This window comes from Apis cerana, linkage group LG12, assembly GCF_029169275.1.
Source record: "Apis cerana isolate GH-2021 linkage group LG12, AcerK_1.0, whole genome shotgun sequence".
NCBI lineage: Eukaryota > Metazoa > Arthropoda > Insecta > Hymenoptera > Apidae > Apis > Apis cerana.
The window spans coordinates 3715960-3732654 of NC_083863.1; the positions used below are offsets into that span (position 1 = coordinate 3715960).

At 20.9% G+C, this 16695-nt stretch overlaps 3 protein-coding genes across 11 annotated transcripts; 1 reads left to right on the plus strand and 2 right to left on the minus strand.

Annotated features, from left to right (window-relative positions):
• Positions 1–19: 19 nt before the first annotated feature.
• On the minus strand, positions 20–3956 carry LOC108004202 (sodium/bile acid cotransporter 7). Of its 9 annotated transcripts, none has more exons than XM_062083387.1 (8): positions 3095–3376; positions 2616–2864; positions 2343–2488; positions 1981–2207; positions 1742–1885; positions 1408–1657; positions 992–1222; positions 20–308 (listed from the first exon to the last, which is right to left on the minus strand). In XM_062083387.1, exons 3-8 carry the CDS (start codon positions 2464–2466, stop codon positions 253–255), a joined length of 1032 nt encoding a protein of 343 aa, XP_061939371.1. In that variant the 5' UTR covers positions 2467–2488; positions 2616–2864; positions 3095–3376; the 3' UTR covers positions 20–252. The 9 variants fall into 9 exon arrangements, with proteins under 9 accessions (XP_061939371.1, XP_061939368.1, XP_061939369.1 ...); XM_062083384.1 differs by having other exon boundaries at positions 2331–2488; positions 3095–3363; XM_062083385.1 differs by lacking the exon at positions 3095–3376 and adding an exon at positions 2936–2953 and having other exon boundaries at positions 2331–2488.
• LOC108004201 (wee1-like protein kinase) lies at positions 3705–14298 on the minus strand. The gene is made up of 5 exons (XM_017066939.2): positions 14147–14298; positions 13758–14070; positions 7472–7790; positions 6496–7378; positions 3705–6418 (listed from the first exon to the last, which is right to left on the minus strand). The coding sequence occupies exons 2-5, from the start codon at positions 14008–14010 to the stop codon at positions 6104–6106; spliced, it is 1770 nt and encodes a 589-aa protein (XP_016922428.1). The 5' UTR covers positions 14011–14070; positions 14147–14298; the 3' UTR covers positions 3705–6103.
• Positions 14299–15175: 877 nt separating this feature from the next.
• On the plus strand, positions 15176–16666 carry LOC108004203 (prenylated Rab acceptor protein 1). Its single transcript, XM_017066943.3, has 4 exons — positions 15176–15316; positions 15608–15841; positions 15950–16149; positions 16232–16666. The coding sequence occupies exons 1-4, from the start codon at positions 15246–15248 to the stop codon at positions 16336–16338; spliced, it is 612 nt and encodes a 203-aa protein (XP_016922432.1). The 5' UTR covers positions 15176–15245; the 3' UTR covers positions 16339–16666.
• The last annotated feature ends 29 nt before the right edge of the window (positions 16667–16695 follow it).

Genomic DNA, 16695 nt, shown 5'->3' on the forward strand with positions numbered 1-16695 from the left:
TACTTATAATTTTCAAAAATTTTACAATCGAAAGTGAAGAAACTATATTTATAACTTGTAAGATACAAATACAATTTATTATTATATAATTACCAAGTAAGATATAGCGTATAACGCTTCGAAGTAGTGTAATTGGTTTTTCTTTTTTACTTTCACTTAATGTACTATTTAAAATTGTTCCTGTAATGATGTACAGTGTATTGTATAATTGTCATGATTTTCTTTTATCAAATATCAATGAAACTAAGTTGATTAGAATTGAAAAAACTTATTCGTGCATAATTTTACACTAGTTGTTTCAATATATACTGAAAAAAATAATATATAATTGTTACATATAAATTCTTAAAAATAATTTCCAAGGTAAGTATTAAATTCCGCAATAAATAAAACTCATAATAATGCGTAAAATTTAGAAAGAAAAAAAAAAAGAATCACTATATTTCAAACGCCTTTGGCATTTCGTTATATATATAAATAAACTTATTTGATACATTTTGAAAACAATTTTAAGTAAAATCCTACCCAATATTTTGTTAAACATTTCACTTTTTCAAATTAAATTATGTAAATAACTTTCATACAATTTTTTACATATTAAATTCTAAAATTTTAATCTACTTAAGACTTTCTTTTATTCCTTAATTCCAAATTTCAATATTATTTACTAAAGCATTTTAATGGTGAATATTAAAATTCTTTATATTTTAACATTTTAAAATTCTTACAAAATATTTATAACTTCTTTTTTATTCTTTTATAATTATTTAAATACATTAAAAAACATTTAAAAAAATATTTTTATAGGCTAACTTATATATTAAGCAAAAAAAATGTACATAATAAAAAAACAGTATATATAAACATATATAACAATAGTAAAAACAGATACTATATATAAACAATTTGAATTAGAAAGCAAAATTCTCAAAAGAAATTATTTAAAATAACATTTTATATTATGGAGACAACCAACCAGCTAGTAAACTACCTAATAATAATTGTGCAACTGGTAATATTGACAATGGTAAATTTACAGCTGAACCATGAGCTGAACCATGATAAGCACCACGTAAAATCCAGCTACCAAGACCAACTGATTTGTGAGTACTTGTAAAAAGTGTAGCTAGTAAGATATTTCGAGGTAACCATCGAGAGCACAAAATCCAACATAAGCAGCTAACAAATAGTTGTCCCGCACAGGCTTGAACATAAAAGAATACTAATATCATAATAAAATAATAAAAGACATGCTATATTTGGAATCAATTTAAATTAATAATATTTAAATACATATAAATTGTATATACATGCATTAACATTAGATAAAAATTTTTAGCACATCGCTATTTAATGTTCATTTGATTATATCAATATAAATTTTAATCTAAATTATCATAAACTTACCAATTAATACACATAATAATACATCAGAAGCTTGCAAAGATGATGCATCTACTAACAATGCATCACAAAACCAATGATATGCTGTAGCTAATAATAATCCTTGAGAAAACCAAGATGATTTAATTTTTGGACAAATATTGTACTTTAAAATAATAATTTGAATTGCAATACCAATAATTAGTGGTATAATAGTACTATAAATGGTTTCTTTTATGTTTATACCAACCAAAGGTGGTGTAGATGCTCCTAACTAAAAGAATTAAGATTCTTATAAAAGAAAAATAATATTTTAAATTTTAATAGTAAATATTTATACATATATAAATATAATTACCACAAAATATAATAATATAGGAGATATAAATAATCCTCCAAAATGAGATACTAAAGTAATCACAATGCTTGTTGATAAATCTGCTTGTGCTAATCGACATAATACAAAACTTGTATTAAATGGAGGTGGCATGCAATAAAGTACCTAAAACCCAAAAAATTAAATTATTATCAATATTTACATATAATATAATTAAATATATTTTGCTTTTGTGTGTATGTGTGTGTGTGTGTATTTACTTCCATTCCTTTTAATAACCACACATTGACATTGGCATAAGTCAATAAACATACTCCAAGTCTCATAAGAAAAGGCATTAAAATATATATGAAAGTCATTGTAAATATTAAAAGAGAACCATTGCTTAATGTTAAATAAAGCGTTTTTGGATCACACAATAAACCTGCTTCTAAGTATGTTAAAGGAATAGCAAAATATCGAATGATAACATTTCCATTCAGAATACCTATAATAAATAAATAAATAACATAAAAAAGATACAAGTATATTTACTTAATTATTATTAATTATTAAATAGTAACTTAAAATTTTATTATATATATTTAATTATTTGTTTATAAAATAATACCATTTGTTTTACCAAAATGTGGTTTAACAGAAGCAAGCATCATACACAAAAGCATTAATAAAAAATATCCATATCTATATAAAAGTTCATTTTGTTTTTTTTTTGGTTGAATATCTTGCATATAATTTTCTTGCATTTTTACTTAATTTTATGCATGCCTGTAATAATTTAAATATTTTAATATATATTTTTGAAAATTTTTATTTATGTAATAATATATAATAAAAGCAAATGAAATATGATTTATAATAATGAAAAAATATTAATAATAAAAAGGATGCAAACCATTTTTATAAAATTATATCAGCCTACAAGCAACCAGTTTTTTTCTGACTCTTCTTTGAAGAAATTTCATGCGTTGTCTTCTTTTTATACAAGAATTTATACGTGCACATTTGCATAAAATATTATATTTACTATAATCCTATTTAAACATGCTTAAAATATTAAGTAAAGAAAATCTTATTGTCTATAATACTGTATTAAATCATACATTTATTAATTATTCTATGCTATTTTTTATCATTAAAATTCCTGTAAAATTCATAATTTAATTAATGTAATATAAAATTAAATATATAAATGCATCTAAATTAAAGCAATACTTTTAAAATTTATAAAATGCAATGATATTCTTTTAATAATAAGTTTTTTATTCTAAAATTTGTATTATTCAATTTTTTTTTTATTGAATGAAATATATATACAAAATAATAATGTTTTGTGCAAATTAAACTTGCATTCAAACATAATTATATATTTACACTTGTTGTGTGTGATGTTAAATTCAAAAATTCTATTTTAAAAAATGAAAAATTATGACATGACCGTAATAAATATATTTAAACTTTTCGTTACAATTCATTAATATTTGTTGAAAAACTTCAAAATCATTAATCACGAATATTTTTATATGTATTTAGTTGTTCTAAATGTCTATTATTTTTGACAATTAACTATTTAGATAATACAATACTTTGATGCATATCGTATCAAAATGTATTAAGAAAATCCGATTTCATTTTCTTACGCATGCGTAGTTACAAAAAAATATTTTTATATATTCTTTTATTAAAATTAAATTTTTATTAAAAAAAATATTAAAATAACAAAATTTATTGTTTATTTAAATAATTTGCATAAATTTAATAAGATATGTTTACAAAAAAAATATATTTATGATAAAAAGTTTCTATTGTTAATTCGTTAACAATTTATTAATTAAGTGTTAATAATTCAAATTTATATTCATTTTATAATATTAGTAAAATCATTCATATCAAAATATTTATACTTGAAATAAATAATAAAAATATTTATATCAGTTTTATAATTTTTATATTATTAATTTTTAATAAAGAATAAACAAAAAAATCTATTTGTTAATTATTTATTATAATAATATTAATAATAATACAATAATAATATTAATAATAATAATAAGATTAATGAAACAACAGTATATGTAAACATGGCATATTACCACAATACCTTTACTGCCATAAGTAGGGGTCCACCCTTCTTGGCACACAGTTTGAAGCTTAAGAGCTCCTTTATCGATTATTCACATTTTTTTCTTACAAAACTTCGTAACTTTTATACATAGCACGGTCTATAACTACATACATAACATTGCTTTGTAAACGAGGTTATACGCTCACGAAAATTAATATTTAATCGCATTACTTTTAAAACTTTGATAGTGTAACAGAAAATTTTTTAGTTGATCTTATTTTTAAGAATTGAATTTATACTGAAAATAAAAGACATAAATAGTTTGTAACGCAAACTACAACAAAAAATCTCATGATATTAAAAACTCCAATCGAAATCATTTTATAAATGGTAATGCAAAGCATTACACGTTATATTTTTTTTTTCTAAATATAAATATTGAAATGCTCCAGTAACGCAAATATATAAAAGATCACATATTAGCATGCTCAGATACAAAAATACTAAATCAAGATACAAAGGCTTTGATTTGTTTATTAACTAAAAGCCAAATAATTATACATAAGATTCATCTATTCAATGTTATTTTGAGGAACAAAAGATATTCATTGGATGTATTTATATGATACAGGACTTTGAATTCACTATATTATGATAAACCATTAGTTTTTGTCATTTCTGATCAAGAAACACAATGTATTACAAAACAAAAAATGAAGTAAAAAAGATCATTAGTCAATCTGTCTAATATAGCAAAATTTGTAATACTTTAAATTTGACACACATTTGAAATGAATATATTTTTTTTTTTTTTTTGAATTTTTGTATTAGTAAATAGAATAAGAAATATCTAATCAATAGTACCACCTATATTAGAAACATGGATTATTATATATCAATATTTATCCAATATATATATATATATATTATATATATCATATATACATATATTAGAAACACAAAGAAAACTTGTATAATATGAATTCTAGAGCATGCCAAAGATAATATGACTATAAAAAAATATTATAAAAATAATTTAAACTTAAAACATTTTACGTTCAAAGATTTTCTCTATAACTGTTTGTAATTTTAAGAATTATTTCCTTATATAAAGAATACACAGAGTGAAATTGTAAATTTCAGGTTTAGGAATTATATTTAAATAAAGTTCTATGTTAATTGTCAATTTCTATTTAGTCATTATCAAAAATTTTTCTATCTTCTTAAACATGATAAACACAATATGTATGTAGGTATTATTTGTTATTTGTTCATTATTAATTTAAAAAGACATGTATGTATACAAAATTATAAAAAATATTGAATCTAGCAAAATATAAAAATTATTTAATATGATACATTTAAAGTAACAGTCTTTTATCTGATAACTATGAAAATTACAGAAAGAAAAAATTATCTGAATTTTTATAAAAATTTGAAAATTAACGATGGATAATACAGAGATTATTTAATACTTAAACACTAAACAATACACGACACTGAACTATTATTATATGTAAATATCTATATATAAAAATACAATGTATTTGTAATAAACAATTTGTCACAGTTTACTGTTAGTATTTTATTTTATATACTACAGTAATTCTTAAATAAAAACGGGAAGAACGAAAATATCACACGATGATATGTCAAAATGTTAGGTAATAAGTGATATTAAAAACATTATTTCATTTCCGTCAATATTCTTTTTATGATACTAATTTTACATTAAAAAATATTGTAATATTGTAAAATAATTGTATATTGTAATTACACAAAGTACATAAGTAAATACTTGTAACATTAAATGCACATAAGAAAATATTTAATAAAATTATTCTCATTTTATAAAGAAATAGATTTTTTTACAGTTTTTATACTTTATAAGATAAATAGACCAATGAACAATAGAAATAATCATTAAATTTTTCAAAATTTATGTACTTATTTTTATTTTATATAAAAAAAAAAAGATCAAACATAATATACATAAGAAAATAGTATTAAACTACTGTATTATCCATCTAATGAAATATAAAATATGAAAGTTATTTATTTGTAATTTTCATAGGTTAATTCAGCTTATATTATTAATGTAATATCTCCATCACACGTTGCAAAGATATACCCATGATTATTTTACAATTTCACTCTGTATATATCATATTTTCTTGCTATCAAATTAATTATAGTTTTACTTCTAAATTAGAGTTACTTTATATCACAATATCTCAAGGCACTTAAAAAAATTTCTTTTTTTCTTAAGCACCTTTTCCCCTTCTCATTTAGTCTGACATAAATATAACATAGAACATTCAAAAGTTTGTAGTGCTATTGCTTCTATTGACCTTTTTACCCACTGCTCGAGACGATGTTCTAGTTGGTGTAGGTCTTAGTTTGTAGCCTCCTGCATTCATTGTATTATTAATAGCCGCTACATTTGGAGCAATAGTTTTTAGACATTTAGCCGCTTCTTGCAGTTGCTTTGACAAAATTTCATTTTTTAATTTTTCTGCATTCAGTTCCCGTCGAAGTTGTGCTTTTGTTTTATTTCCAAATGGGCACAATACTCTGTGCTGTATAAGACAAATTGCTGATGGTCTCATTTCAGGATTTGGATGAATCATTAACTATAAGAAAAAAAGAAATTTATTATATCATTCTATAAAATAAATATTTAAATAATAGAATTAGAGAATGAATTTACTTTAAGTAATTCATTAAGATCACGACTATAATGGGATAATTCCTTTAAATTTCCATTTCTAATATCATGCCATTCTGGTCCATTTTTAGGTAGTGGACCTCCACCACCTGCTTCATAAACAGTTAATCCAAAAGCAAAAATATCAGCTTTTGGTAAATGACTAAAGTCTTCGCGTAAAATTTCTGTTGGCAAATATCTACAATCTCCTTCTTCAACTTGAGGATTATTAACAGACGTAACATGACCCAAATCTCCTATTTTATAAGTAATTTCTTCTTCGATAGTTTCCTCTTCGTCGAAACCATCATCAGCTGAATCATAATTAACTGCGAGTAACCTCTTTTCTTTGGAAATAAATATGTTTCCAGGTTTAATATCCATGTGTACTAATTGCATACTGTGAATATATCTTAAACCTTCAGCAACATGTAACAACAATTGTCGCATTTCTGCTTCAGTGAAATGTTTTTTTTCCTTTTCTAAGTTGATAATTGCATCTGCTAAACTGCCGCCATTACAATATTCATTTTGAATTATCATATGATTATCTTCTGCCCATGCAGAATAATATCTCACAACGTGTTGATGTTTACCAAGTACAGCATGTGCATATACTTCATTTAAGGCATTTTTTTCATTAATACTTCCAGCAACTGGTTTAATACTTTTTTTAATAGCATAAGTGCATCCATCTAATCGGTTAATACATTTATAAACTGAACCAAATTCACCTGTTCCAATTAAACCAAGTTCATGGAACTCTTGATGATATCGTAAAATATTCGAATCTTGCAATGCAACACGTTTTGTAGCTTGTTCTATTTCGTTATCAGAATCTTCGGAATCGGCGAGATCGAATTTTGGTATTTGAATATCTGGAGATCTAAAATTAAGAGAAAATAATTTTTATTATGAAATCAACATATTCATATTGATATATATTATCAAATTGGTCAATTTTTATATTTATACTTACCCATTAAGACTACGTTTAGATCTAGTGCGTTTTCTTGCAGTTAACAACATTCCATTTGGTGTAAAAGGATTTACATTAGCAGTAGGTTTGTCAGATTTATTTTGATAATTACATGATCTAGATTTGTCTAATGAAAATAATCTGGTACATTTAGATGGAAATGGAGTATGCATTGCACTCTTTTCCATTAATGTCTTTGGAGTAGCAGGAGAATCAAATAAACGTAAAGCTCTAACACGTTTATATGGTGGACTACATGCCATTGATATTTTTTGAGAACATATATTTTCACGAGGTGGAATTCTAATTCTTGATGTACCTGTAATTTATATTTTTTTAAAACAAATATATAATACATATTTAATACAAAATTTTCCTTGCATTGAAACTACATGCAAAAAAATTTGTGTTCACTATTTCATTATCAACCATATATTATCAACCATATAATCAATATATTTTTATATATGTATTCTTTCATATTTTTTTTTCATATCTTTGATATTTTTTTTCATATTTATATTTGTCTTTTTTATTTTTATTTTTTTGATATTTTCTATTTATTTCATATTTTTGATATTTTATATTTTTTTTCATATATATAATATTTTAATATTCAATCATATATATCATATTATAATATATTTTTTTATTCATATTTTTTTAATATTTTCTTTTTGTTTTATATTTTTAATTTTTTTTCATATCTTTGATATTATACTTCTTTTATATTTTTTACATTTCTTCATATTTTTATGATATATATCCATATATTTTTTTTATTTATATTCTTTTTCATAATTGATATTTTTTTTATTCATATTTTTTTAATATCTTCTTTTTGTTTTGTACTTTTGATTTTTTTCATACAATTTTTTATATTATATATATACACACACACACAATTATTTATTATAATATACATTACTATATATCATATATATCATATATATCATATCATATATCATACATCATATATATATCATAATTATATTTTTATATAAAATATATAATATTCATAGAACTACTATATATTTTTTTATTCATTTAAAAATATATAAAAAAAAATATGAATTGAATTTATTTACAACAATAAAAATATATTTTAAGTTAATAAAAAACAATGTAAAAAAATAAGTATAAAAATTTACATTTTTTAAAAATATTATAATTCTCATAAAAAAATAAGATTTAAAACTATATATATATATTATAGAAAATGGCAAGAATGAAATTTTGAATACAAAACTTTAAAATTATATATATATATAATGTATCTGATTTATCTCGAAATATTTCGAAAAATAAAATAATATAAAAAATATTTTAACATTTTTTATATTTTTATATATATAAAAATTGTTTGCAAAAAAATATAATATTATACATATATAGTTTTTATAGTAAAACGAATAAAACGTTAAGATTATATAAATTTTTTAAATGGACCCATATAATTTTTATTACACTAGTTAGTGCATTTCATTATTTCCTAAAATACTAATTATTTATATCGAAAAATTTTTAGTTTAATTTAACATATTGTAATTTGTAGTTTATTTATTTATATAAATTTATTTAATGTAAAATTTATTTATATGAAAAACAAGGAGAAGTGTAAAAAATTCACATGTTCAACTTATCTTTTAAATTTTACAAATTTTAATATATTTTAAAATAAAGATAAAGATCTTTTAAAATAAAATAATAAAGATTTTTCAATATAAATAGCTTAATACTTTCATAATATTTATTAATAAATAATTATTAGTCAATTAATGCAATAAAAATTGTATGATTTTATTTAAAAAATTATAATAATTATAAGAATTATATGTAATAATTATTTAAGATTAATTTTCATATAATTTGTACACTTCTATCTATAGAAAAACTATTATTATTAGATAATATATCTGTTTTTATTAAATAACTTTTTTTTGAAACATTTTTTTGTATCATTTATATTTTTCGAGATATTTGAATAATTCAAAATAAATCAGACATGTGTATCTTAGAAACCGACCAACAAGATTTAATAAGCGATTCCTAAATGATTTCAAATAAATCATTTGATAAATCAATGATTCTAAATAAATAAATAAATTTTTCTTTTGCAAAAATTTTGATTTGACAACTTTATAACTTACTAATCAAAAATATAAATATTATTTTCTGAAAGGCCTTTATCAAATGAAATTTAAGGAAGAAAAAGAGAAAGATATCTCTCAAATTTTAGCTCTGAATTAGTTTTCGAAATATTTATGAAAAACACTTAATATTATACATTGAATTTTATTTAAAGGTGACATAATGAAACAATTCGCTATAAAAATTATTATTATTTAATATTTAAAATTGCTATTTTGAAAGAATAAGCAAAAAATTAATGCAGTCAATGAACTAACTCATATTATAAACAAATGGAAATTTAAGTTTTGCCACTTATGATTAAAAAAATGAAAAAAAAATTTAAATGAATTTAATAAAATTTTTTATGAGAAAATTATGTAATGTTATTTCTTCAAAAGGCAATTTTTACAACGCTGAAAATGTTTAATAGCTAGTCTCAATATCTATGAAATATCTTATATGTAAAATCTTTAATTGCTTATAAGAAAATTTATAAATTTTAGCGGCATTCTGACCGGAAATCGTTTTTAAATTCTAAAATTAATTTAATACAGAATTGCTTTTTTTAAAAATATATTTAAATAACAGCAATTATTATATTTGCTAAAATGTTTTGCAAATTAATTTTTTTTTGACATCGTATTTGATATTTAAATCAAATATGTTTAATTTCTTAAAAACGAATAATTAGATTTTTAGTGGATTATAAAATATTCTATAGATATTAGATAGATCGATATATTTACTTATTATATATTAGTCATAAACTACTTGACATTTGATGACTAAAATGAAGACTTATATTAATAATATTTGAATAGGCAGCAATCAATATATTAATAACTGTATTCTTCTATATGCAGTTTTTAATGTATAATACGAAAATTTTTCATTAATATCTAGAAACTAATATTTGAAACTAAAATTTTAGATTTAAGTCCATTCCTTCTTCTTTATTATCCTTCCAAATTTTATATCAATCAGTGATCGATGTCTTTTACAATTATAGTTAAAAACGTTAGCCAATCACATGGTGTATAAAATTGTTGCACCATGATAGAGCATAGATATATACCATTAGAATATATTGTTATATTCATAATATAATACAAATTGAAAAATTAATATAATCAGCATTTATGATCATACTGTAACATTTAGCATACCGAATTACGTATTTTATTTTCGCGTTTTCTACGAAAAATAAATATTTCATGAAAAATTATAAAAATGAATATGGAATAATTTTAAATGCTGCGATAATTTAAACATATTTCATAAATAAAATTAGACGCTGCTTATTTTACGCAAGAATTATACTATTAAGTACTTAGACTTATTTATTTATTTTATTTATTATTTATATCTATCTACTCTAGAACAATAATATATTCTATTAAAATTTCAAAATTTATGAAATATTTCATAGGCATTTCAGGAAATACTGTTATAAACAAATGGAGATAGAAGTCACGTGATGTGAAAATGGCAATAGAAAAGGAGAAATTTCTGCAATAATATTTGATTATTTGTTCAAGTCCGGTAATTCGCTGGTAATACATACCCAACATTATAATCGCAGCGCGATATTTCTACGATTAACTAATATATCATTAATAATTCCTAATAATAAAACCGAAACAAAAAAAAAATTAAATTAAAAAAAAAATGTTAATTAAAATCATCACTTTAGAAATTATCAATTAACTCTTATTAGTTGATTTCTGATAAATATATAAGATATTAAAATATTCATAGGATCCTTTTAATGAATTTTAAAGGCCAAAACAAATATAAAAATTGACATACAAAAATATCAGCTGAAGATAATTTATTAAATTATAAATATATAAAGCACTATTTTCGTATAGATGATGCAAAATAGAGATAGAGTAACACAGTTTATTCTCTATTACATTATCTCTCTCCATCTTATTTTTTTTATTGCATATATCATATATTTATAATTTAATAAATAAGCCTCAATCAAGATTTTTGTATATTAATTTTTGTATTTCTTTTAGCCTTTGAAAATGAACAAAGATATCACATTAAAAAATAAACTTAATAGCAAAAAAAAAACATAATATATAAATATGCATACTATAAATTTAATATGTTATATTTAAATTTTATATTATTTTGTGTTCATAATATATTCGTAATATATAATATATAATATAATATATAATATTTGTTAATATTTTAATATAATGGAAAAAATTGTTTGTTAGCATTCATTGTAACATTGTTATAAGATATTACATTGCATATATACAAAAATATGTTTCAAATAAATTAGAATTCCCAAAGCATAACTAACAATAGTCATAATTATTAAACAAACTATTATAGATATTGGCATAATATAAAAATAAGCTGAATTTTGCCTTCACAAATAAAAAATAAACAGAAATATCTTTATAAAACAAGATAATAAAAAGAAACCATTATTCTTTATTTTTAAAATTATACACTTATTTTTTCACATAATCATTATTTATTGTAATATATTTTCTCTAATGTTGTATTAATTTTTATAATCTTAAAAAATTATTCATGAAAAAATCTTGAAACTATTTTTTCATTTTTCAAATTTTTTCAAATCATAATTGTTTGCTCTTTTAATATTTAATTTCAAAAATAATTAAAATTATTAAGTAAATCTAAATTATATAATAGATATGTAGTTTTGAGAAAAAATTTTTCATAAATAGATTATAAAAACCAGTGAAAATGTATAAGTGTTATAAATGATGATTATATAGAAAAATTATATAATTATATAAATTTAAAAATAAAAAATAAAAGTTTTTTTTTACTGCTATTTTATAAAGATATGTCTCCCCATTCATTTTTTATTTAAGTGAAGGAAAATTTTTTAATTTATTACAATGTATTTTTTTTATAAATTAATAAATATATAAAAATTAATCATTTACAAATATAAACAAAATACAAATAAAATAAATAAAATTTTAAGGACAAATCTTAGAAAAGATGTTATTTCTATTTTTTTAAAAATGATTTATTTTTTATTATTTAAATAACTACCATTGAATATAATAATATTTATTTGAAATATTTTTTTTTTGATTTTTTTATATAATTTAAGAATTAATAATGCAAAATATTCTGCTATAATATTCTACTATAATAACATTATTTAAAAATATATTATAGAAGAAATTTATATCATATATTTTCAGTAATATGAATTCTCTTCGTCATATCTTTCTATATAAAATATTCTTTATTGTAATTTTTTAAATATAGAAAAAAATATATCAAATAAATGTCATTAAATTCGATAGCAGCTATTTAAATAATGAAAAATAATAATATATAATATATAAAATAGTAATTTATTTTATTTAAAAAAAAAGAAAAGTACCATTTCTTCTTAAGACTAAGCATTTTTTCTTTCTAAATTTCTTAAAATTTTTTCAATTCAATTTTTTATTGTTTTACTTACTAATTACTTTTTACTTAAATTTTTAATTTTAAAAAGGAATAATGACAATATCTGCAATAGTTTTAAAGAAAATAATTTATAATAATTTTTATCAACTTGTAACATCTCATCAATTTATATATACATTCTTTTTTTTCAAATTTTTATATAACATACATATATACAATTAAAGAAAATCTAAAATAATAACAGTACATAGTATAATTATATTTACTGATTACTTTTTGATTTCTTTTTTTAATTATATACGTGCAAGCATGATGTAAAACAATTGTCCATGAAAAATATCAATTTTCCCACACCATGCATATCGCTTAAAATAATATAAAAAATTAAAAAGAAAAAACATGCTTAATTATAAAATAAATTTTTATAAATACAAAAATAAATATAAATCAATAAAATAACTGTATAGAATTACGATAATAAAAGAGTCATTATAGAATGAAAATTAATATAATAGAAATTAAATATTATACAAAAAATATCTAAAAATACTAATAAAAAAAAAATACAAATAAAATTAATTTTTGATATAACTACATAAAAAAATATATATATATATATATATAAGATAATAAAGAATACCTTTAAAGTCAAGGTCTTGTAATCTTACAGTCAAAATCTTATATAAAAATAGCTCGCAAAAAAAATAAAAGAATTGAAAATTGTACTAACCTGTCATGTTACTGATTGGCGTCTTATTGTTATTAATTGGCACAGATTGATTATTTTCACTGTCACTACAGTCCATTGTATTACTAAATGATAATTTTCTTGGTTGAAGTGGGGGTGAACATCCAAGATCTTCTGCTGAAGAATCTAAAATATCGTCAACATCACAACCGGAGCTATTTGTACGACAGCTAATGTTTAGCTCCTCGTCCTGAATATCGCATGCGTCGAAATGCAACTTTTGTGCAACTTCCATGTTTTCAAATTGTCACCATACGTTTCCTTGTATATAATCACCTCGTATACACTAATAATACTGAAATAAAATAAATACTAATTGTAATATCTTATCAATTACATTTGAAGACATTCATTCAAATAATCGCTCGTACCACGCTATGTTCGTTATGGCGGGTGGCCCAATGTTACTTGGGAAATTACAGCTAACCAATTGGAAGCTTCTTCGAGGACGAGAAGCTATTGAATTTGATATAACGCGTTTTACTATTGGTTGTGATTATTCACAATGTTAATACATAGTAGCGTCATCTGCACACATTTTCGAGGGTGGAACCATTCTCAGTCTAATTCTAAAAACTTTATGTCACATTTTATTTTGGAAGTCTCACCTAGAATCAAAGAATATTTAAAAAATATAATTTCTTGTTGAATAATAGATGAAAACAACTTCTGTCTTTGCGTTGATAATTTCATTTAATAATTAAAGAATCTTCTATAGAAATAAATCATATATTAACAAATATATTATTAACATATAATTATAACGTATAAATTTCAATTCAAAAATTTATAAAGCATAAAATCAATTTGAATATAAATTTTATAACTATGAATTTAAACAAAATGTCATAAATAGATCAAATTATTTGAAATTTATTTAAAAAAATAATGTATTGTTAATGATTATCATATTATTTATTAATTGCAAAAAAAATACTTTATTTATAATATTCTGTTTCTTTTTTAAATTATAAATTTCAGGAAATCTAGACACAACATATATAATCTGACTTCCTGAAAAAAAAAGTGAAATTGTTCAATTTAAAAGAAAAATACAATGAGAATTAACATGCAGCGAACATACTGTGATTTAAGATAAATAAAAAAAAAGATTTTCTATTAAATGAAAACATCTGTAACTCATGTAAGGAAAGAAAAATCTTTTGCGTCTTTTACCTTATTCAGACAAAGAGCCTTACGGAGCAGTGAAAGAATTTTTATCGAGCAGCTGCAACCTGTAGCATTTGTATACACGACATTGGTTTGTATTGGTATAGTCGGATCAGTGGTAGGGGTAACATAGTAGTTCGATGTGCGATATGATGGGAATTTAGTGCCTACGATGGATTTTTTCTAAAACGATGCTACGACGCCTTGCGGTGGAGATACGAGATTCATAGAATAAAATAGAAAGGATAGTTGTTTCTTTATCATACATTTAAAGTAAAGACGTTCAACTACTAAAGGATAATGGCAAACGTAGAAATCGACATCGTAGGTGATATGCAAATACCACAACAAAAACAAAAATCTAGCACTGGGTAATCTTCAAATACATGATACATGGACATGATGATGAAAAATAAAATGTCAAATATTTATTATCTAACCTATAAGAAAATTTTACAATGTTAATGACATTGACATCTTATTAATATATTTGTTAGTTAATTAAAATAACCATATTCTCAAATTATACTTATTTTTAAAATTTATTATGTAAATTTTTCTTTATTATTAACATTTAAAAAATATTTTTTAATGTTTAATTATTTTTAATAAAATATTAGTAAAGTATTATAATATTTATAATATGTATATTTTTTTTATAGGTTTGAATTCTTACAGATACCACAACTTCCACTTAATAACATAGGATATCCTCAAGCTCATGAATGGATTGAACATAGAAAAGCAAATATTAGATCATGGTCTTTGTTTCTTAATACAAGCAATATAAGACCTGCTCCTAGTTTACCAAGATTGAGTAAAAGAATTGTTAGAAATATTGAATATTTCCAAAGCAATTATTTATTTGTATTTATTGGATTAGTTATATATTGCTTGTAAGATTTATTACATTCAAAATTTATTCTTTTTAGAAGAATAATTATACTTTTTAGAATAAGTATACTTTAAAATATAATAATCTCAAAATTATATTTTAACATTAGGATTACATCACCATTGTTGCTACTTGCTGTTGTTGCATCTCTTGGTACTTGTTACAAAGTTTCACAGCGTCATGCTAAACAAGAACTTATGATATTTAATCATAAATTAACATTAGTTCAAGTTTATACTTTGGTAGGAATTTGTTCATTGCCAATTTTTTATTTGGTTGGTGCTGGTGCAGCTCTATTTTGGGTTCTTGGTAAATAAAATAATTCTATTTTTATTTTGATATGATATTATAGAATGTTATACATATTTTGTATATAAAAATCTCATTTTAGGTGTATCCTGGTTTTTAATAACTTTACATGCAGCATTCTATAATATAGACTCTGTATTATGTCCAGGAGAAGATGAACTCAATTCTTTAGTTATGCAAGAAGTATGATCTGTATTATAAAAGATTTATGTACAATAAAAAACAAAAATACAAATTTTATGTAATATGTAAATAATATAAAATATTACATATTTATGTATTAAAAGATATATGTGAATCTTGATTTTAAATATTTTGATGAATTTTAATTTGAAATAATAGATGATATATCAAATAAGAAGAATCTTTACATAATTTACATTTACATTTTTATAAAAACTATAAAAAAATAATTTTGTATTATTATCATTTAAGAAAATAAAAAATTATAATATAAATTTATAATAAATTAATTTTATATAATAAATTATATAAAATTTTATAAATTAAAATAAAATTTATTTTTTTCTTTTATAATAATTTTAA